Genomic DNA, 24107 nt, shown 5'->3' on the forward strand with positions numbered 1-24107 from the left:
CAGAATCAGACTGAGATTAAGGGCCTGCTCTACTGTTCCAAATCCCTCTCGAAAACCAAACTGGAGATCAGAGATAATACCTCTCTCATCTGCCCATTGCTGAAGTCGCTCAAGTATTACTCTCCCGACAACCTTGCCCAGTGAGTCCAGCAATGAGATAGGGCGGTAGCATTTCACATCCTGGCGGTCCCTTTTTTTAAAAATGGGGACCATGATGGACTTAGTCCAGGAGCTTAGCAGTCCCACATTTGCATCTGCTGTGCACACTCTGGTAAGGATAGGGGCCCAGAGATCCAAATTGTATTTAAAAAGGTCCACTGGGACCCCATCTGGGCCTGGGGCTTTCCCGTTCTTACTTGTTTCTAAAGCCACTAATAAATCGGGTATGTCAAAATGCAGCGGGATTGGATATTCTACTGTTGGGAATATGTTAGCAGACCCAGCTATAGTAGTTATTTTTAAAAATGTTGGTGAAGTGAGCCACCCATGTTTCTTCGTCGATGGCCACTTCAATCTTTGGGCTATTATTATCAGTGAGATAAGGGGCTCTAACAGTTCGCCAGAAGGCCTCACTATTTTTGGAGACAGCGCTCGAGTGGAGGTCTTTCCAGAGTTTCTGTTTCAGTTCCTGGATTCTTAGTTTGCGTTCCCTTCCATATTGGCGCCTGAGGAGTTGGATCTGCCCCGCGTCTCTGGGTTTATTATGTAGGGCAACTTTTAATTTAGTAAGGGCTGTGGTGCAACTATGATTGAACCACCCTTTCTTGATAAGGGTCTTGGGCGTTGGTTTAGCAGTAAGTAGTCCCTTGATTTTCTCTAATATTTGTCCGAAATTATTTAGGACTTCTTCATGGTTTACCGATAAATTCAGACATTTAATTATATTGGAATATGCCACGTCAACCAATTTTTTTGTGATTTCATTTGGATTAATTTTTCCCCATTTTAATGTATAGCCATTGTGTTTGCCTAGATCTAACTTATTCTGGGCAAGAGTTTTTGCTATTACTGTATTTTAGGGCTTGTAATCAGTTAAGTTAATGTCCATCCTCAGCGCGAGATGATCGCTCAGTGAATTGGCGATGACCCGAAAGGCTCTAGCTATGTGTAGCAATCCAGGTGACTGGAAGATGTAATCAACTGTCGTTTGATATCCCCTGCCCACATAGGTCGACTGGAGGGAGTTTTGATCCGAATTTGGACTGTTGGCTATTACAAGGTCCAAGTCAGAAAGCAGATTGTTCATGGCGTTCCCCACCTTAGTGTGAACAAAGTGCACTAATGGGGTATTAGTTAATGCATTGCACCAGAGAGCCATATAATTAAATCCTGGTTAGTACAGTGTAGAGTAGTGACTTGTGTATGTTTAGTGCTACAGCATCCCAGTCTGGTCTGTGACAGAAAGCACTGGGAACATTTTAAGTTATTATTTTAAGGTTGCATTACTCGCAATATAAAAGAGGTTTCTACAAAATACACAAAATGTATTAGATTAACAAAATGTTTTTAGGAGAATGAAAGTGACACAGAATAAGAGTTCAATAATAGCTGCATGACACCATTTGGCCCCTATTCAATGCGCCATTCTCATCCCACCTGTCATTGATTCAGCAAGTAACTTCATGTCAGGACCTCGTTTAAATTGTCGACGTTCTATAAAGGAGGCATTTTTAAAGTGAGCCTTTCTACTGTCCACAGCATAGGAGAGCAAAGAGTGAACCATACAATACCCACATATCTTAGGACGAGGTAAACATTTTTATGGTGGTTAGTGGGATTAGTACGCACACAAAGTGCTATCACTCACGCCATTGCATGGCAAATGGGAAATGGAGCTGGGCTGTCCTTATGCTGATAAGGAATGGGATGCTGTACTAGAGGGCCCTGTCACTGTACCCCCGGAATGCCAGATTCCATTTGGTTCAACTGTATATCACACATAGCGCCTATCTTACTCCCGAGAAAATCAATCAATGTTTTGGACATGCTGACTCCACCTGCCCCCGCTGTTGGGTGACAAATGGCGATAAACCGCACGTAATGGGCTTATCCCTGACTCACACTGTTGGCAAGCTGTGGTGGGTAGTTTGCTGCATTTCATAGAAAGGGTTGACTTGTTCACAAGGGCAGTATGCATCTTAGGTAGGAACTGCAGGGGTAAGAAATGCAAAGTTTCATCCTATTTCATTGATCTAGGGCTAATTCTGGCCAAATCCCTCATTACCCACCGATGGAAACCCCTTGATTTCCATATTTTGTACAGTCGTTGCTAAAGCTGTATGCACTATATATGTGCTCAATACTATCTGAAAACAATAATACTGATATAACCAAAACAAGCAGGGAGTGTGGCCAAGCCACGAATCGGGCATGGTCTCCGCTTATACACCATGTCAAAAACCAGGGGATGTAGCTAGCTCACGTGTGGCATGTGATAAACTGGAAGGTTCTCAACGACCCCTGAAGGAAACACGTGTTAGTACAATAGTTTGACCTTTCATGAAGGGCAGTTGCGACTTGATGGATGCAATCAATCAATCAGGAAACAAATGTATATGTTTAACTCCGGTGTGTACATTGCAAAACCACACTAAGGCCCTAGTAACAATCTGTTTAACCCTTTCGATGCTCATGCGGAGCTCAGCTCGTCTTGATGCACAGTTGAGCTGTGCTGATGACGAGCTGAGCTCGTCATGACACCAGCAAAATGGCAATTTCCAGCACAGGAGGGGAAAACGCCTAGCAGCCAAGGTGTTAAGGTACTCTATTGGTGTTCTGGGGAAATGCTTGCCAGAGACATGAGTGCAATGGAACCTAGGGTTCTGGGGAATATCATTTATGGGATCATAGCAAGCTATTAAGCGCCACAGGAGTAATGAAAGATTTGCCCTGCCCGCTAGACCCACTACACAGATGGAGCAAGAGCAGGTTGTGACAGGTACAGGGCGATGGACCATGAGGTGCTTCAGGCAAAAGTCCAGCTTCCATCCCTGCAAGGGATCCCTGAGGTTCGATGACTTTCACTAAAGCGGACAATGGAATGTTATTCACTACTGGAAACTCAGAGTACGCGGAGGCCACAGAATTACCAAGGGTTTCTGGTAATTTTAAGTCTGTGAGGTGAACCGTTGTTTCCCTTCCGGGATGTAAGCTAGGTGGACCCCTGTGCCCTGTGGGTCTTGCTTTTTTTGCTATTAATTTCAGTGAATTACCAGCAATTTGAAGTAATTTTTAGTCGGTCCCTAAAGCATACAAGGGAAACTTAACACTACCAGCAAGGGCAGCTGGGAAGCAGTTGGGCACAAATAGCACCGGCCTCTAAGCTGCCCACTTCTGCACTCAGTATATAGTAAATAAAGATGCCCAGTGGGGATGTCTCGTGTTCAGCCCTGAACTGATCGAGGGTTTTGAATTCCCTCCCTGTGTATTGGTGCGCTAACTCTGTTGAATCTACCTTCCTGTAGAGTGTTATGATTCGACCCTCAGTAGTCAATGGTAATGCAGATTGAGGGTAGAGCAGGAGAGTACAAGAACGGTATTCTTTCTGTCTTTCCTATATCCCCCTGGGCCCAACCTGTCACCACCGGGAGTATCTCTGTCCTGGGTTGAAGTAACCTAGCTGGCAGCAAGGAGTCCAGGAGAGCAGTGTCTGCCTTCTCCTTCTCTGGTACCAAGTATGGGAGTCTTCAATCTGGGTGATACCAGTGGCAAAAGAAATGTCCCTGAGTCACCAAGTAGTACAGCAGAAAATCCGGTACCTCAAACCCCCCTTTTCTAGATGGCAAAACCAATGTTTCCAAGCTGATCCTAGGTTTTTTCCCAGCCCACAGTAACCAAGTGTGTTTTGAGTGTGCAGTGAAAGGCTTTAATAAGCGGAATCAGGATATTTTGAAAAGGTAGAGAAGCTTTGGGAGTGCAATCATTTTTACCAGAGCTCTTTGACCCACCATGGGGAGTGGAATCTAATCCTGGAGACTAACTGGTGCGTAAGCCTCTCAATCGCTGAACCTTAACTGGATTAAATGATTTGCTAAGGTTCCAGTGTAATATTATTCCAAGATATCTAAATGATTCATCAACCCAATGCACGAGGAATTCCCTCCCAGGTATTGTGTGAGCAGGAATAGCTCAATCCTTTCCCAATTAATATTTTTTACTTGAAAATCTGCTGAACCTTATCACCACTCCGATTAGGGAGGCAGGTTCCTGCCAGGGTTTCTAACAAACAATAGATCATCTGCATGCAAGTTCAGCAGTCTGCCAGTCTAGAAGTATAGTCCCCTCTTTTTGCATGTGACGTTCCTGTAAGTTTCTGGCCGGTGGTATGGCCAGAATAAAAAGCAAAGGCGACAGCGAGCATCCCTGCCGAGTGCTCTTAGTAATCAAGAATGCACTGGAACCGAGACCATTAGCAGGACTCGAAAGATCATAAAAATGTTACTAGACGTTCAGGTTTCGTGATCTAAATAATATACTTTACCCAATTATTATGCTCTTGACCCAGAAATTGGTTTCAAATTATGTGAGCCTGGGCAAATATTTTAACTCACTAAGCCGCCTTTATCACATATGAAAACACCTTTAAATAAACTAGTTCAGCATGTCTGTTGTACAAAAATTAATTTTGTTTTATTTAATAGACTAAACATTTGCTCCATATTTAATTCAAATCTAGCCACACATAGGATACACATGGCTGTTGACTTGCCTCTTAGTTCATTAACTGCGTTGTCATTGTGGCAGAGACATAAATGTTTCTTAAATCATGTTAAAAAACTATCACTCTTAATAAATGCAAACCTGAAGCATGAAGTGGTAGCACACTTATTTGCAATGAGCAGATTTTCCATTGAAATGGCCACAGCGTTTCCCGCTGCCGTGGTTTTACTGATATAACTATATAGTGTTTTTAAAATTGAGTTTTTGCAAATTTTTTATCATTTGCACTTCACCAAGTAAAGTGTTCTGATTTGTTTTACTTCTATTCATATCTTTGTTTGCATCACACTTCTAAATTCCCCAAACACTTTTTTTAATTCCTTTGAAATACTTGTACTATTCATTTACAAGCTGTTTAATTCCGGACATCTTGCAGCCTTTTGTTTCACAATGATTGTTGGACAGCTCACTTGACAAAAACCTCTAACTGTAATAAGAGAAAAAAAAGTAAACACCCTTTTCCTTAATAGCGCAACAATTAGTAAAAATACAAACTGCGATTTGGCCTCTGTCTTTGAACAGATTGCAAATGTGTCAGGATAAAAACAAGATTTATTGCTCCTTAATTTTGAGTGAACAGAACACATGTTCCTTCCAGCTTTAGTTCACTCCCCAGAAAGGGACAGTATTTGCTAAAAATAGCTCGATCTAATAAAACCTGACTTGCCATAGGGAGAACTTCAAAGTCCACTGTACCTGCGAGTGGTCAGATGAGGTCCTTGGTTGATGTGTAATCTGTCACCCATGAGCTCGCTCCGTGTGATTATAACCAGTAGTCAAGGCGAGATAGAATTGTAAGTAAAAAGTATATTCCCTTTTTCTGGGATTGTGCTGTCACTGTATATTTTCTAGCAGTCCCGCTATGTTAAGTATTTCCTGCACCTCATCCACGTCCAGCCACCGCCGGTGAATTGCTACGCCAGAGCAGTCTTGGTTTGGGTGTAGTCCAGTGGTTCCCAGTCTGTGCACCCCCCAGTCTGTGCACAGCAGTACACCGTCCAAACTACTCAGTGGCGAAATGCACCAAGCACACTGCTTGGGAACCACTGCTTGTGATTAATGGATGGGAAAACGGGTGTCAATTTAAGTATTTTTTTTAGGCGAGGCAGATGGGATTGCAAGCTAATGAGCTATGTTGAAGTCCGACCAGCCTCCTTTCTAATTGCTTGAAGGGAAATAGATTGTCTTTTCCATGCCGGGGCTTCTAGATTATCAATTAATGAAAGTAACCACATAAAGCTGCTAGGTATTAGTTTATTTTTCTAGACATATCCAAGTATGTCTTCCATGGCCCAAATGAAACGTTCAGAGTCCTCAACACAATATTCATTCGCACCTGTATGCTCTTGTGCATCGATGTCCACCTGAGCTGGCCATTGAATTCTATCTGCTGGTGGGAATAGTTGACGAATTCACAGTCCGACTCTTTAATTCGTGTTTTCCAAATGACATGACTGTGTAGTTAACATAAATTCTTACTCATAAGTCATCATGTAGGAGTACAACTCCTCCAGGACCGCTGCACACCTACAGCAGTTTAATCGAGAAGTAATACTTCATTGCGTCATAATGCACCCCTACACGCTGGTCATTTGAGATAAAAAAAAAAAAGGCTCAAGGTAATGTGTAGCAACGATGAAAGATGTTAACTTGATAAGGCACAGCCCAATTCGCCGGAACTCTTTTTTTTTTTTTATTTCAAACGTTTTTTATTGAGAAATTTTATAATACAGTACAGTGGTAATGCAAGGGGCGATACAGGTAATATGGTTGGTGCCTTTGTGGTTACATTATTTGCAACAAGGGGTGGTGAGGGACAGAGTCTCTGAATTAAGCAGAATACTCTCACCCAGTCAAGAGATCAGGGCTAGATCCAACACCGTTTTTTAGCTCACTGCACCATCCCAGTTTCAGAACCTGGCTGTATGCAAATTAGTCTGTTCCTGTCCCAGTGCATGATGGGAACGGTGATGGATCAAGCCCTGATCTTTGGACTGGGTAAGAGTGGTCTGTTTAACTCAGACACTCTGTTCATCGCCACCCCCTTTTCTAAATCGTTTTTGGCCACTATAGGTGTGGCAGGGTATACTCAGACATGAGTCCCTTTCTCACTGCTCCATCAGGATTCAAGCAAGCCGGGCTGAAGAAGGCTGAAATGCCAGAAACCGGTCCCCGGTAGCTTGTCTCCTTTCTGGTGAAGAATTGGCTTGGTAGTTTAGTCTGCCCTGTTCCCATGATGCACTGGGCCAGGGACAGACTGATTTGCATATAGCCAGGTTCTGAGCTGGGATGGGGCAGTGAGATAAATAACGGTGATGGATCAAGCCCTGATCTTTGGACTGGGTAAGAGTGGTCTGTTTAACTCAGACACTCTGTTCATCACCACCCCCTTTTCTAAATCGTTTGTGGTTACATTAGGCATGCCGCTGGGTAGGCTGGTCCCGGTGATGCGGAGTTCCTGTAAGGCCCCCAAATGCGAAAGAAGAAAAGGTGAAGAGAAAGGAGAGAGAGGGAGGGTAAGGAGGGGGGGGGGTTGAGGGGGGGGGTGGAGAGGGGGGTTGAGGGGGGGGGGGGGGGGGGAGAGACATGCCAATATGTTGGTTGTAAACCTCTTGCCGGTGTGGTGTTCGTGCAGGAGTCCGCGTTCTGTGCCTCTACGGAGGTTTGTTTAACTCCAGGTGCGCTTCTAGAACGGCCCACATTTCACTCCTCGCTGTGTGGTTGGGCGCGTTTTTTGCAGTGATATTGTCAGCTTCCCTGAGGAAAGTGACCCAGTTGACCCATCCCTTAAATGTCGCTCTAGCCGTGTTCTTCCAGTTCGCTAGAATGGTTTTGACTGCTGCTGTGAGTAGGATGTCAACCAAATCCCTGTCTCCTCTGCTTCCTAGGTCTCGGGCCATGAATGCGGTTGCTAGTCCTTCGAACCCAGGCTGTATGCTTCCCCCCACTACTGTGCTAATGAGGTCGCACACTTTCCTCCAGAATGTTTTAACTTTCGAGCAGTCGAAGATGAGGTGTGGTAGGTCCCCTTTGCTTTCTGGCAATTCCAGCACATGGTGTTCTCTCTGATGCCCACCTCTGCTAGGCGTGCTGGTGTCCAGAACGCCCTGTGCAGAAGCCAGTATTTTGTTTGGGCTAATTGCGGGGTGCCTTGTTCCTCAAGGCTAACCATAGATTCTGCTGTCTCTCTGATGCTTGTTAGCCGAACAGACCAGCCAAAGTTTTTCAGTATAGTTCAGCATTTAAACAAGCAAGACTTCTGGGAGGATCCAGATAAAAAAAATCCACAGCAAGGCACAGTTAACACAAACACCTTGCTAAAATACAAAGTAGGAGTAAAGCATATACTTTTCCATTTGATTTCTTTCTTTTCTTGGGTGGCTAAGTGATTTGCCAAGAATCGCATAAGCCAAGCATGAGTTCGGGATGCGACGGAGATCCGTAAATGATCCATCTTTTGGTTTCATATTACAGCATGGAGGATTCTAATTCGATAACAGCTGGTGCCCTTTTTATGACCTATCCTGTGGCCAAGACGGTCACCGAGACGCTATAAACAAGAGGACGGGAAAGCAGAAGTGTTTTGGGCCCTGTGTTTCTTGTTTTACCGCAGTAATCTAAAAGCAAAACGTTTTGCAGTGCACCCCGCTGATGCTCTTTCACCAGACACACTCATTACATTGAACTCATGGGTATCCTGGTCTGTCTGCCGCAAACATGATGCTCTTTTAATTCTTTCTGTAGGTGCACAATAACTCCCCACTAACCTTGCATGGTGTAAAACCAACGTCTCCTTTTCCTCAGTTCAGGTCAAATACATTTGATGGGGGACACCGCAAGGGCGGCTCTGCTGACAAGCAGAACTGAACAATATGGTGCGTTTATACTGACTCATTTTTAAAAGGTCTACTCAGTGTCCAAGCTTTCCAGCATGTTTTAAGTCGGGGTCACTAGTTCCATGGGTCATTGGGAAAGAGGGGGCAGCACAGACCACTGAACACTGGGTTATGTGAAAAAGGCCGCTTTATTGGGACAGGTGCATATTACAACATAACCTGGGCCTTTAACTTACAAAGCTATATCCTCACTATTAATCAATACTCAGCTAAGATCAACTCCCTAACCTATGCCTCCCACAATGACCTATTCGAACTTGAATAACATACGTGCATCAGAGCTGCTCAGCTGAAAGAGGGACTCTAAAATCCGTTCCCGTTTTCCTACCTCAACTACCCTTTTAACCTCATTGAACATCCTACCTAATGTTTTAACTTCCTATGTCGTTCAGACGTGAACTTCCTACCTGTTCCCCTTCAGCCTGAACTACCGCTGACAAACAATAAACTTGTTTAAATCCTGTCAGCTTCTCAGCCGCCCGCCACCCAGGGTCAGGGGCTACCCCCTGGCCCTGACCCCGCGCACCTGAACAGAAATTAGTCACATTGTGGACGTGGGGTAGGGCAGAACGGAATAACAGGCGTGGAGGCCGGATATAGTGGGCAATAACTTTGCTTGGTTTATTGATTTACACAGTACTTTGAGGGTTAACGTGGAAGCACAAGGGTGATGCAGGAATGGAAGGGTCCGTGGGGCTTGACTTGGCTGGATATCTGGATGATGGCTCCTCGCTGTGGGCTTTGCTTGGTTGTGCGTCGTGATGAGGGCTCCTCACTCTGGGTCAATCCCGGCGACGTCCTCAGAGGTATAGAAAAATGAGACAAGAGGACTGTTAGTCCACTTGACCTAGACTGACCGATGCCTTCTACCAACACCAGGGGTGCGGAGGAACAGGGCGAGCGTGAGGGAGGAAGGGGAGGGGATAGGAGCTGGGAGACGAAGAGCAGGAAGGCAGAGAGGTGTAGGGGTGAAGGGTAGGTGCGGGGTTGTATATACAAGAGTGATCAGGTGACAACAATCTCAGCTATACAAGGGCTATATACAGTGCAAGGTGCGGTGTCTAGGTGGGAGGTTTCCTATATACAGCTAGGCACACGTCTTGCAATAGACAAGGAGACTGGGTACTCGCATGCCCTGCCGCATCTCTTCCGAGAGGTACGGCCGCTCTCCAGCCACCTCCTGCGGACTCCCACCAGTTCTCGGTCCAGACGTCCTCCTCCTCCCGTCCGATCGTCTTCTCTGGATCTCCTTCGTTCTCCTCTTCTCCGGTCACCTTCTCTGGTTTTCTGCACGTTGTCTCCTGCCATGAGTCCGCCGCGTCAAACACTCTTCTGTCCCGAGTTCCGGCTTTTCTGCGTTCTGGTTCCTGGTCGAGGGAGGGACTTCCGAGGTCAATGGAGGGTGCTTCCGGTTTCTCATTCGTCCCCATTGGCTCCTGTGGTTCCTGCAATGACGAAGGATAGAGGGGTGGTGCCCTGGTTGCTAGAGACGCTGCAGGGCCGGGTTCTGTGACCGGGGATCATGAGGGCAGGCGCCATGGTATCAAGGAGGTATGGGACATCGCCGTTTCACACACATCTACAGAACACTTTACTCCACCCCCAACACTTTGGCTAGAGCTAACTTCAACTGAAGCAGGTAAAGCTCCATCCCCATAAATGACAAGTGAACTCTGTCCCCTCTAAAAAAAAACTCCACGTCCTCAAATGTTATGCCTGAATGCTGTATTCTGCCCATGCCTTTATCCCTCCAAAAGGCCCTCATCTCCTTGTTAAGTTTCCTCCTGGCTTTGTCAATGGCTGACTATTTTTAGCACCCCTCAACACACTCCTAGGTATGAATTCCGTCCACATGGTGTGGCAGCCTACACACAACTTACCTACCTGCCGAAGGTCCCATTTCATCTCCTTCATTAAGGCAACCCTTTTTGAGCTTCCAAATAATTTCCCGCCAAATGAATAATGAGCACATCCGGATAGTCCCCACCCCCTTTGAGATTGTTCAAGCATGGTATCGGTTCCTTCCATTGCATACCACCTTTCCCTGTCCTTACGATGGAGAATAAGTCCTTATTAAGCCCTCCCATGCTGGTGACGTGTGCTGATGACGGCTGGGGTTCATCACGGCCCGCCCCGCCCTGTTCTTTGGTTTACTGCACAGCGGTAAAATCGCGGCCGCAGCGAAAGGGTTAAAAACCAGGAAAGCTCGCCCTCGCGTGTCTCTGTCCATTTTACAAATGAGTGGCCCACGACCCAGATCGTCATTCCCGCCTCCGAGGGACCAGCGACCACACCCGCAAAAGAAACAAAGATGACAACCTACCCATTACCACCCTTCATCCTCTACCCCATGACAGAAGTCCGAAAGCAATCAGATTTCCATCTCCCCATTTCCCGAATTCCATTGAACCCCCAACCCCGCCTGCTAGCCTCTTCTCGCAGCACCAATCTGAAAGGAGTGAGTCCTAAATCTGCTGGTGTCAAAATCTAATAGTGTAAACGTCTTGTGGAGGATGGCCAATGGTTGGAAAGCCGTTACAGGTCTCCGCCTCCCACTTTCTCAGCATGGGGGCAAACTAAGGACACTGGGAAAGCTTTCAAGAACACTGCCCTCTGATCGGTTTGGACTTGTATAACCACACCTGCACCCCGTCGTCTCGCAGACACACCTCCTCCCAGAGTAGCCCCCTGCTATTCTTTCTCCCCTGAAGTTCTGAAACCCGAATAGCTCAGAAAAATAACCATGACATGATGGGTCCCCCCTTACACATCCCCCCCCCCCTAACCCCGCTTCGGGTGGGCCGACCCTGAAAGGGCTTGTAGACTATTGGGAAACCACTTGCTGTAAAGATGGTCTTGCCAAATTTTGCTGACCCCATGGTGTACTGACATAAATATGTATCTAACTCGCCCCATTGAGGGAGTCCCACTCCCTACCAATCGAGTTGAGATTCTGTCCCTCCGAATCCATCTTCCGAGCCAAACTCAAAACTTGGCTCTTTTCCGCACTTTGAGTCACCCTACTGCTTCTCCTTGCTCTTTGCTCCCTCTTCCCCTTTAGAGGCTCAGGTTTTTAGCGCCGGGACACCCCTTCGGGGGTAGCTGTGCGCTCTATAAACTACATAAAATAAATAAATAAATAAATTGGGCATCCGGGTCCAGCGCTAGGAGGGCCCGGAATTCCTCATTATATTGAGCCCAAGCATTGTAATGCGACTTTCTAATGACAATCATGTACTTGAATATGGCGACTGCCCTTTCTCGAATTTCTCCCAGTAGACGCTGGCCTAAATGAGGAAAGCTGCGGTCTAATTCTCAATCGTCACTGGGACTCGCAGGCGTTTGGATACTTCTAACTCCTCCTCCTTGGACCCCTCCTTAGACCTGAGCTCTGTATGTAGTAGCTTTAAGATCTCTACATACTCTCGCTTCCAGATTTTCTCCTCTGTCGATGGCATTAGATGCGCTCCCAGAGGTTTAGATGTCCCCATGGATGGTAGTTTCTTGAATTTGACCTCTATGCTCTACTTTTTAACCCCAGAGTCCTGTTGGTCACCCTTGTCCTACCCACACATGCCACTTGTGTTCCATCCCTTCTGCTGGAGGTGATGTATTTTGTGCCATGTGCACTGGTGCGTCCTCTATCCCCACTCCAGTGTGCCGCACATATCGCCTTTTTCGTAGACTGGCCTCCCTGCAGGCGTGGGGCTCCCCGGCCTCCAATCCAATGGCTACCATAGTCACGTGGCCCTCTCCACTTGCTTCCGGCTACTTGGCCTCCACCCCCGAACAGAGACCTTCCGCACGTGGGACTCCCCACTGAAGGTGCCCCCCCATAGACCCCTGCTTCCCCCATGACTGCTTGTGCCTGCTTCACTGTCTTACCTGGCGCCAGTGTCAGTGCCCGGTCCGTGGTCCGCTGGTTCGTCTCTGGCTTTGCGTCCTGGCCCTCCGGCACCGCCTTGCGCCACTGCACTCTCCTCCTGGATGAAGTTAGTAAGCACGTTGGTGAATCCTGCTCAGTAATGAGCTAAAGACACACTGTGGGAAGATGGTTTATTAGTATGGGCAGGTAGGTAGCTGCACTTAGTAATAGCCCACAATCACTAATAAAGTCTGGTTAAAATCTCAGGAAATTAAACCTAGCTTAACCCTTGGCAGCTTGGATGTGAGCAGTCAGTCTTAACTTAGGAGACAGGTGTTTAAAGCATTTAAAAACACCAATACATTAAATAAGTAAGACACACTATGCAATAAAAATCAAACCCCCAATACGTAAAAACTGGTAATATTTTTATGATTCAAAATGACACCTGACGACAAAAATCCAGTGTAGGGAACTGAAGATAGGAGAATTTACTTTTTGACCGAGTAACTTTTTGTGACATTTTTCTCTCTACGTAGAGTGCGTCTGTTCGGCAGGCTAGGTTTGGGTTCGACCAGGGCTTGGCCCAGATGGAGGCTCGGTAAACTCCTGGAAGTGAAGTCCATGACAAAAAGCTCCAGACCTTCAGCAGGAAGACAAACCTGGATTTCAGGCCGGGTCTCGGTTCGACGTCACCAGCTTGACTGTTGATGACGGGTTGGCCAACTTCTGGAACTTAACAGAAATTCTGTAAATGATGTCAAACTTCTGGATCTTCCTACAGAAGGTCCTTTTGGGGTTTCAAAGTGTCCAAAACTTCAATCCAAGGGTCGAGAATTTCTGAGTTGCTCCTTGGGACTTCAAGTCCCACAATGCACCAGTCAAATCTTTAAAAGTCCAGTTAAAAATGGTCAGTTGGGTTCTTCTGGAGATGATGCAGGTGTAGCTCTTTTAACCTGTTGCTTTCAGGGAGTCCACTTCTTAAACTTTAACAGCAAGGCAGAGTTTTTGGGGGGTTTAAGATCAAAGTGTGCAACAGGTGCAGTCCAAGAGTCCAGCAGGGCAGTCCATCTTGTAGTTTCAAGGCAGGGATCCAAGTTGCTGGACAACTCACATATTTATCCAGGATTTTGGCTGGCAAGCAGGAGGGGAGACCCGTGTCCTATCGGGTGCAGGGTGCCATCCTCCATGATGACCATTTGCCCTGAAGTGTGGCAAATTCCTGTCCCAGAAAGCACTGTTCCATAAAATCCAAAATGGAGAAAAAAAGTCCTGGAGCTTAAGGTCTGGCTAAGCCAACCCACAGGTGTGGCTAACTTTCCCAAACACTCCACTTCCAGCCCCTCTGCTAATTCAATTACAGAGGCTCCCATCTAGCTCGGGGTTCAGGAAGTGGGGTTGGGACAGGGTCCTGTCCTTAGTGTCTTCCCATCGTAGAATACCAGTTTGGCTGCCCAGCTCCATTCCTGCCTGTTGCTCTGAGCTTACAGCTCTCCTCCCACCATATGTCGCTCTTTCCTTTTTTAGGCCGCACCACACCTCATCAGAGCAGTTTGGCTCAGCCTGTTAATGGCTGGCCAATCAGAAGAGGTTGCTACAGGGCTGAATATGGGCATATCAGAAAAGCAAGTTCTATAACTTATTTTCTGTCCTAGCTATGTTGTTGCTGCGGTTGAGACGGGCCGCAGCAAGAAACCAGGAAGTAGCTCATGCAGTTGTGCAGGCCGCTTTAGTCCTCTGTGACCAGGAACAGGCCTTATCAGGGCATCTCCATTGTTAAAACTGTTATTTCCAATTAATAAACGAAATATTCTGAGTGTAGTCATCATTCATAAACTGAGTGTAGTCATTTCAAGTGCTACAGCTCTGTTATGGGTCATGATGTCTTTCAATTGCAGCTAAATACACGTCTCTTCTGCTTATTAACATGTTCAACCAGAGACTTTTCAAATTGGTCCAGAAAGCAGGCAGCACTTGGTAATAGCAAGTGCAGTGACAAGATTTCCCGTTTTTGTCCTCCTGATTTGTATTCAAGCTTCACCCTTTTGGCACATATTGCAAAGGCCTCTATCACCTGACAGATTGGACCAGGTTTAACAAGTCCCATTGTTGAAGGATTGATGGGGCCTAGGCCCCAGGGCCTCTCCATCACCTGGCGTCTAAGTACAGCGGTTGAAAAAACCCTTTTCTTTCTGACTTTTGTTTGGGAGTCTGCATAGGGCAATCATTATTAAGTATCCCATCAAGGGGGATGGTATTTAAATAGAATTACTTTTCGTACTGAAACGCTACGCTTAGTGTAATTACACTGCAGTACCATCACTCTATTGGGAAGAGAACTGTTTAATGGGCGGGACTCTTTCCCTTTATCCTTGCACACATTCTGCCAATGGGACTCGTGTTGATATTGCTAGCTCTAGAAATCTGGTCTACGTTTGTGGTAGGGAGCTGTTTGCAAAATACTCTAGTTTGTTTAAAAGAACATATTTGTTGCCAGAGTTATTCCTACTGGTTATGTTTTTTTAGGAGACTTTGTCTCGTACATCAGCATGAAGCTTCACCAGTGGAGTTGGGAGCCACTTAAGTGCGCCTGTATTTTTTCCTGTGAGGAAATGGTCTATACATCTATTCTTACCCGCTTTGAAATCGAACATTATGGGAACTCACACCCAAACTGAGACTTTCCTTTTTGTGACACAGGTTCATTCTGAATTTTGAGCTCTTGTTTAACTTGGTTAAAATTTTAGCATTTTTAATATTGAAGTTCAGCTGCAGTAATTTGTGCTATCCTTTTAATGCTTTGCCTTTCTGAAAGGGTTGTACTCTTTCCGGAATTTGTCTACTAGCCTGGGAATAACCAGTGGTTATATTTAGATGCATATCCTTCAATTGACAAAGTGCTTTCGTTGTAAATCATGGACCTGGAGCATTCTTTAATTTCAATAAAGGTGCTGCTCCCCCTCTACCCTATTCCGCTCCCCAGCCAGGGCCCGGCTTTACCTTTAACGTGGTGATTTTCCACCCCTTTGATCCTCTCCCCTACCTTTCAGCCGATGTAGCTTTAGGCCCTGTGCTTCTCCCTCCCACCCGCCACCCCCTCCGATATTGTGAATCCTTTTGCCATTTCTATAATAAAAATCTATAAACCGCACAGGTGCTATTTGGCAACTGCTTGGGGACCTTCCCTACATTTGGAAAATCGGCATCTGCAAATGCTACCTCTGTGCAATGTCTTCATTGGCAATGCCAAAAGAATGGCTAATGCTTGTACTACTTGGTAGTAACTTGTAGTAATTTAAATACTCTTCCTGGCACTTCGATTGTTTTGTCGGTTATTTTGTCGGTTATTTGTGTGTTTACTGTGTAGAAAGCTCTTAATAGGAAACTGTTGTTTGTACTATTATTCTTAGTTGCTATTTAATGGCATCTGGCTATTAGTTAAATAACGCACTCCTTTTTGTACTCTTCTTTGAATGCCACAGTTTTTCACCATTGTTGGATTGCCTTTTGTCAAAGGAATCAAGAAGCTTCCTTTTGCAGGTGAACGTGCCTAAACTACAAAATGCTGGCAGGAAAGAGTAGAGGAGGATGTGGAGGAAGACCCCCTTCTTTGCACTGAAATGTACATGTAATATGATAAGTTAAAATTCAAAACATTAAAAAAGGATTTGGACCTAAAAAGACCACCAGAGAAAACAAGCATTTGCAATGCAATAGGTCTCGCATTTACGAGTTTGAGCTATTGGCATAGTAAATGACAATGCCTTTTATTAATGTATTTTTAAAACAGATAAATAAAAGGCACTGTCATTTACGATGCCAATAGCTTAAACTCTCGCAAATGCAGACCCATTGCTAATGCGCTTGGTGCCCGTGCTATAAAAACATTTTTTAAAGCGTTAGGTGAGTGCGTGTCCTGACTGCAACAGCACGGGGGACAAAAGCTATATGGGAAAATAGTGCTAGGAAGCTGTAATTGATGCCTACCTAGTAACAACACACGTAACAGGGTCTATTGCCATGGGCGGTTATAACATGAGACACAACAGTACTAAGGAAGGACTACTAAGCCTATTGATTAATGAACAGACAGTTAACAGTGGACGACACAAGCCGATGATAAATATGGGCGGAGCCTCAAGTCCCTACCTGAATACAGCATGCTCACAGAGCAGAGTCGGCTGCCAAGGTTCGACCTAGAAATACCTGTATATTGACAGAACCATGATCTGAGCTAAACACTACTTCAGGAACCTACACTCAGGATCATAATCGTAAGAGGTGCAATGTTTACTGGTGTGAGAAAGTCCGTAATGACCCTCCACAAAACCACCCCTTATGGCGGTAGCAGTTGCCAGTTACACTAGCAAGCTGAATTACAATATTACAACCCTAATTTGAAGTTTTTGCAATATTCCAATACTAGCGTTCGAATTGTAAAAAAAACAAAAAATTAACCCCCCCCGGAATTCTTTAGGTAGAAAGGTAGCACTTTTGACGTTAAATTAACAGTGACCCGCTATTTCGCATATCTTGCAAGAGTCTGCGACTTCCTTCTATCCAGCCCTCGGTGCACTCAACGACGTTAAAGTGACGCCACCACGTAAGTTTTTACTCTCTACGTATCGAAGTCCGCTTGGACCGAAAAGTAGTTCCCAGTTTAAGCCTAAGTCTCGGTATCCTAAACCCGAAAGGTGACCAGTACACGAGTTAGTGCGAATCTGGGTACCGCATTCAATGGGATGGCAAAAAAGACCGACGCAGAAACACAGTCGCATTAATAAAATTGGGGTGATATGTTGGGCTGTGGTATCACTCCGCCAACAGACGGAGACCGATCATGGCGCCTGTGTAGAATGCCAGAACAGAGAGGGAACGAAACATCTTCAATCGGAACATGGTAAGGGAGCATTTGCGGTGGGTTACCCGGCGCTGGAGCGGTCATCTATCCGAGGGCCAGCTGAGGACCCTGAGGTCCCTATACTTGCCTGAGCGGAAAGCGTCATACACACAAGATGGCTGTGTTGCAGGCAGTGCGGGGGCAGCCGCGGCGAGGGCCTAGGCGGAATCAGCGCACTGCCCACCTTCATTCAGGAAGGTGCGGGAAGTGGGAACTTGGTTGAATAAAATCAGTTCGTGCTGATTTCTCGAAATATGAGGATTCCGGATAGGTCGGGTTGGTAGTACGTTCCCCGCTTATTCCCGATAGGTGGGTTGGCAGTACGTTCCCTACCCGGCCCGAACTCAACAGTGTGACTTGGTAGAAAAGTAATAGTCGTCAGACTTGGCGGCCCAGAAACCTGAAGCAACGGAGGCGCAACTAACCACGTTGTAGCCGTGTAGGTTGTGTCTAAGAATGTCCCGAAGGTCTTCATGTCTTCCAGTACCTGGAGGGTCGGGAGGTGCACCGCTAGTGGGATAGTAGTGAGAAGGAAGTGGGGTCTGTTGTCGGTCGATTCTGCTAACCGGGAACCTTCTTGATCCTCCACATCAACGAGAGTGCCGCCGCGCTGCCCGCGGCGACCTGGAAGCTCTTGGCCGGCCGGCCAATCCGCTCGCGGCCGACCGGAAGTCCCGCCTCCCGAGGTCCGCGAGCTGCCGACGCATGGAGCGCCCTGCCATCCGGTGTAGCCCGGGTCCCCAGGAGGGGGCCGGGGAGAAGGAGTGTGGCGCCTGTTGCGGGGCTCCTCTGACCTGAGGGAGCCCCGATTTAGATGAGGAGACGCGCCGTGAGGAGCCCTGCCAGAAGAGCGCAGTTGGTGAGTGGGGCCCAGGGCTGATGTGAAGTGCGTGCGTGCCTGTGTGTATGCCTGGGGGGGGGGGGAGTGTGTGTGTGTGTGCGCGCGTGTGTGCGTGTGTGCGCGAGGGAACGTGTGTGCGCATGCGTGACTGTGTGTGATTGAGAGAGAATGCGAGGTAGGGGATAGTGTGCCTGTATGTGTGCCGTATGCCTGCGTGTGCATGCGCGCGCCTGTGTGTGTGTGTGCATGCGTGCATGCAGAGGGGTGGGGGCAGCCTGTGTCTGTGTGTGAGCAAGGGCTTTGCACCGCGCATGCGCAGCTACCAGACGCTCGCTCCCGAGGTGAAATCTGACCTCTTCAAAGCGCGCGGCTGGTAGCTGTCCGCATTCCTAAATACGGGCCACAATAGGTCTGAAGCAGACACCTTCAATGCTCACGCATTGAGGGTAGGTCTGCTCGACCTAAACATGCTGATGGTAATGAGACAATTCTGTTTGTAGAGTGTGTTCAGTGCATGATCTTGTAATATTATTACCGACTGCTTCATAAGGCAAATATACAAACTACTCCTAATAATTTTTCAGATAAGACCTCTGCAGAAGGTTTTCAGTATTGACATAATTTAACTTTTATCACACATCCTTTGTCTTATAGAGTCATATTCCCATAATTGGATTAGGTTTTCTTCCATGTGCATTCAGGCTGTGACTTGTCCAAAACTACAACGAGACGTGACTGTCTAGAGGCAAGTTAGTTAGTCTTTAGAGATTTAGTTATGTAACTTTGGTCCACTAATGGCCTACTACATAAGGACCTTATTTTGACTATATTGTGCTGATGTTGTACAACTAAATTAAAGAATCCGCTTTTGAGCTATACCTTCTCTTCCCGTTTTTTTTTTTCAGAGGTCAGGAGAGCGCTGGTATTGTGTGTAGTAATGGAGAGACGATGCCAACTTTCAAAACTCACAAGGTAAGTGTATTCCATGTGCGTTTTTGGTTTTTTCCACTAGTAAACTTGTCAGAAATAACCTTTCATTTAAAACCCTCGGACACAGCCACGAATGTTCACCAATACTTGTGTCTCTGGGACTGGGCTTGGAATTAAAAGCTGTATCTCCCTCTATGGTTCATGGGTGCTGATTTGGGATGAGAGCAGAGGTTAATTTGTAAAAAAAAAAAAAATGCTGGGGGTTTCATCAGGAGGCAGCTTGCACCAGCCCATTTCTCCTGTTTGCGCCACCTGAAACAGAACCAAGTACCAACCATGAAAGCAGGGAGAGTATATGGTTATTGACCAGAGCTGCTTTGGAGCCGGTGACCTTGTTTGAATCTCTGCGTTGGCTCAACATCCTGTGATTGTGGGCAACTCACATAATCTCACCGTGCCTAAATGAATGTGCGTTTAAATGGTGCTCATGAAAAGCACCGGTGTTGAAGATTAAGTGCCGGTGCAGAGCACCAGAAACCACAGGCTCTAATTAAAGACTGGATGACGGAGGATTAGGTGAGAAGAGCCTACTTGAGCTCTTTATAAATGTTATCCCACGTGTCATGTGACTGAATCTGACGATACTAAGGCCATCACCCAGAAAGTGCCATTCTAGCCACAACCTTGTCATTTTTTGTCACACCTTTAGTCATCAACATACTCTTAGTACTATATTGGTACTCTTTATGCTACCCCCTACTGTAGTGAAATTGTCAAAATCGTTCTATAGCCTGGTAATAACTGAAATATATTAGAAATAGGAGTCTAAGGGGCTACCAAGTGGTTGTGTAAGCAGTAAATTAGTAGTACAACCCAGGGGCTGATACTTCAAAATTCACAATAAAGGAAATAATCCCCCCAAAAATACAGATGACCCTGTTGAAGGCTAGGGCCGAAACACGTTGGTCTTGTCTGCACTCCTGCACTTGAATATGTGAAAAAAAAACCATAAAGAAAGGATATTTTTGGAAACTCGAAGCTGCCACTTGCTTCCTTCTGGCGTTGCGATTGGAGGAACATAATCGCAGGGTTGATGTGAAGCCTCAATGGAGATAGATGTATATATTTATGAAATCCTGTAAATATGGTGTGTGTGTTTTTGTTTGTGTGTGCACGCGTGTTTTTGTTTGTGTTTGTGTGCGTTTGTGATGTGTGTGTTTGTGATGTGTGCGTTTGTGTGTTTGTGTTTGTTTGTTTATATTTCTAGGATTGCATACACTAGATTTGTTTTCTTCATCTAAAGGCTTCCACCCATGATTTGGGGCTGATATAGGTGGTCAGCAAACTTTTCAATCCAAGTATAAGTTCAGGCCGTTTCTTGAAGCCCAAACAAAAGTCATGATAAAAAGGGATCTTGCTTAAGAGAATTTGTTCCCTGACTCCGACAACTTCATAAGGATCAGAGGTGTACAGCATGAACCTTGAGGGAGTCGGCGGAGGGGTGGTAAATAATTATAGAAAGAAACTAAAGTACTAATTAGAAAAAATATATAAAAACTGCACAATATGCTCAAACAAGACAACTACACAATTCTAAGGCTTATGAAATATTCTTTTCACTCTAATAAAAAATGCTCTTCACGGATGACCTCTCCTTAATGACCATCCAGATAAAATACCACACAAGTGGAAATAGACATAGGAAACTCTAAACGAACTAACTTGCAGCCAAGTAAGAGAAATCCTAAATATTAATCTGAGAACTTGCTGGATAGGTCCGTGCCCAGGATTCTGAGATGAAGTGCTGCAGGGTATCTGCAAATTGAAATCTCTCTGAGGAAGACCCTAAGTTTTCTTCATTACAAGTAAAATCATAAATACCTATTTATAATTAAAGCTGAAAACACTGAGAATCCAATTGCAAACCACATGAAAGCTTTGAAAAAGAAGGCCCCGAGCCCAGGTGGTCTTCCGCTAAAAGTCTACCAGGAAGTATGGCCTGCCTAATGTTAGCAAAAATACTAGCTGCCCAACTAGAATCGTTATTGCTACGTCTAATAGATCAAGACCAAACATGCTTTGTTAAAGGCAGGTCCTCCCCTTCTTATAAAAAAATAAAAAGACTCTGATTCAACATTGTAGTGAAAGTTCAAGAATGTGCTGTCTTCCCTCCCCTTCTAACCCACTCTATACTAGCCCTAAGTCCTCTCCTTCAAGGAGAAACCACAAAATGGAAGGAATTAAAATAAGGCACTATGAATATACACTTTCAGCATATGCAGTTGAGTCTCCTTCTCTTAAGCGGTGCAGAACAAATTGTGTTCTGAGTTCAGTCTCAGCCCTGTTACTCAAAAAAGCTCTGCCATTAGCATATCTTCTAAAACAGTAAGTTCTAATGGAAACTATTATGCACTAACAGTTCTGGAATACAGCTGGAGATGTGTTGACCTCCAAATTTAGCCCAAACGACAACAAGAAATTATTGATTTGGGTCAGGAAGAAAACCGCAACTTGGTCACCCCTTAAACCTATCCTGGAGAGCCAAACTAGGCTCTATTAAATTGCCTTTTATACTACTCCCAATATACTACACCCAATCGTTTTGCCTTCTGTTCCTTCATAGTCACACTGCAAGATACATGCTAATCTCCGTATCATTTAATGGAAAGGGAAACACCCATAAGCTGAAGGAGTTATTGTTATTTATATAGCGCATGGCTAACCGGAAGCATCCCAGCGCTGTGTGTATACGAGTGGGCGGAGGGAGGACTTTAGATGAACAGCCAGGTCTTCAGTTGTTTACGGAATTTCAGGTTATCTGCTTCCCTAACTTCAATTTCCATCACAAAGCAGTTTGACTGCCTTAACTGTTCTTTGGCAAGTTCCTCCAAACTCCCCTATGGGTTTAAGCTTGAACTTCCCTTACATTTCCTCTACGATGGACAGTTTAATTCTCAACTAACTCAGTTGTAAATCTCAACCCACTCTCAACTTCCTCATACCCATTCAGAAAATTATTAAGAAAACTCTGCACTAGGATACTCCAAAATGGAAAAGCTTAATAAATCGATCTGATCCAACGATGACCTGAAGACTACCACAAATCGCCCATTGTAGTATGCATGTGAAATTAATCTTTAGACTACTAAGATGAAATGTAAACTTTATTTGAATAAGCAAACATCCATACACTCATCCGCTCTCCTAGACTTCTAGACAGGACAGAAACTGCCCTCATCACCGCCACAGATGAAATCTGCATGACTCTGGACAGCAGAAACTGCAGCCCTCATCCTCCTGGACCTCTCCACAGGTTTTGACACGGTCTCCCACCCTGTTAAGCGGCTTGCTTTTAGCTTCCATTTTAGTTCTCGTTTTTACTGCTGAAGTCTGTGAAAGGTGCACTTCTGCCAGAGTCATCACGGAACGCTGCTGTAAGATTCAGTCCTGCTGTTCTAGACCTTCAACCTGAGAAGGAAGATAGTTGTACACTCAGAAGTGCATCCGTTGATGCTGTAATCCTGGCTTTCGGGCATATATCGCCAAGGTATGGGGTTAGGTAATTCCAACAGACCGTGTAGATGGGTACTCCCGATATTATCTAATTTTGTAAAGCGCACCAAAACCCACAGGTACCAATGCGCTGTTGAGAGACAGACTAGTTAATCGAATCAGACCAACTGAGAAATCGGTAAAATATAGTGAAAAATAGCCAGATTTTGTGGAGAAGTGTGGCTCAATGGTTAGAGCGGCAGACCCTGATGCAGAGGTCTAGCCCGGGACCAGGGTTCAATTCCCCGCCTCGGCGGGTTGGGCTCAAAATTCCACGGACCCGATAATTCTCACCTCGGTGCCTATTCCAATCATGGAGTCCTACTCTGCAACTCTGAGCAATAGCTTGCTTAATCTCCACAACGGCCCCCACAACGCTAAGGATGCCTGGCCTCCACCTTGGGGGTGCCCAGGAGTGGACGCCTCACAGGCAAAGCCAGGATGAGTTCCACAGCGGTATTCGTACAAGCGCCTTGAGACCCTTGCAGGTGAGTAGTGCGCTATACAAGTATCAATTTTTTACATTTTCACATGTTTGTTAAAGAACGTATGGGAGCCTGCTTCAGAAATGAGTGGGCAGGGTGTTCCACAGCATGGCAGCAGCAACTGAGAAGGAACTCCTCCCCATCTTTCCTTCCCAAATCTGGGAATCGTAACCTTTTTTTTTTAAGGTGGGCAGATCTGAGAGACCTACTAAATGTGCATCAGTGAAATTGTGTATTCAGTTGGCTAGGGACCTTCTTATGCAAAGCCAAGAAGACAGTACACAAAGCCTTGAAGGAGATTTGCTTCCTAACTAAACCCCAATGAAGAGAGCGGATACCGTCTCTAACCGAAAGACTCTTGGGGATGTTTAAAATAAGGAGGGCAGCCGCATTCTGTATAACCTGAAATTTATTCAGGGAAAAACTGTTTATGTTGAGGTACAGTGTGTTACAATAACCAAGCTGCAAGGTGGCTAAGGTGAAGACTGATTGGTGCAACTCTGCTCAGATATAAGGAAAGCTCTTTTTCAGAATCCTTAAAATCTAAAAAAAGTACAAGTGATACTACCGACCTGTGTGTCAAAGCTCAAGGTATCATCAAATATGACACCAAGATCTTTTGCTGCCTTTGCTGGAATGGGGACAAGTCCACAGGCTTCCAACCACGAGATGTTAGACCAGATGGGTTCCCAGGAGCCAAATAGAAGAACTGAAGTCTTGTCAGCATTCAGCTTCAAAGAGTTGTCTCTCATCCAGCTGCTAATGCTAGACATACACTGGTTGAGCCTCTCTGCCACTGAGGTCAGGTTATTGGAGATGGATAAGATAGCTTGAGTATTGTCAGCATGCGATAGTACTTGAAAACCAAATGAGTGCATCAATTCATACAGATTGAATAGTGTGGCGCTCAAGGATGAGC

General features: G+C 45.6%; 1 protein-coding gene across 1 annotated transcript in view; it reads left to right on the top strand.

The window, feature by feature from the left end:
* The window catches only part of PPAT (phosphoribosyl pyrophosphate amidotransferase), a 335241-nt gene that overhangs the window by 92002 nt on the left and 219132 nt on the right, over positions 1-24107 (top strand). The window contains exon 2 of the mRNA XM_086962610.1: positions 19127-19193. Within this exon, the coding sequence (XP_086818736.1) occupies positions 19127-19193 (67 nt within the window). The remainder of the gene's footprint in view (positions 1-19126; positions 19194-24107) is intronic.

This window comes from Lissotriton vulgaris, chromosome 3_1 (assembly GCF_964263255.1).
Source record: "Lissotriton vulgaris chromosome 3_1, aLisVul1.2, whole genome shotgun sequence".
In the NCBI taxonomy this organism is placed as follows: domain Eukaryota; kingdom Metazoa; phylum Chordata; class Amphibia; order Caudata; family Salamandridae; genus Lissotriton; species Lissotriton vulgaris.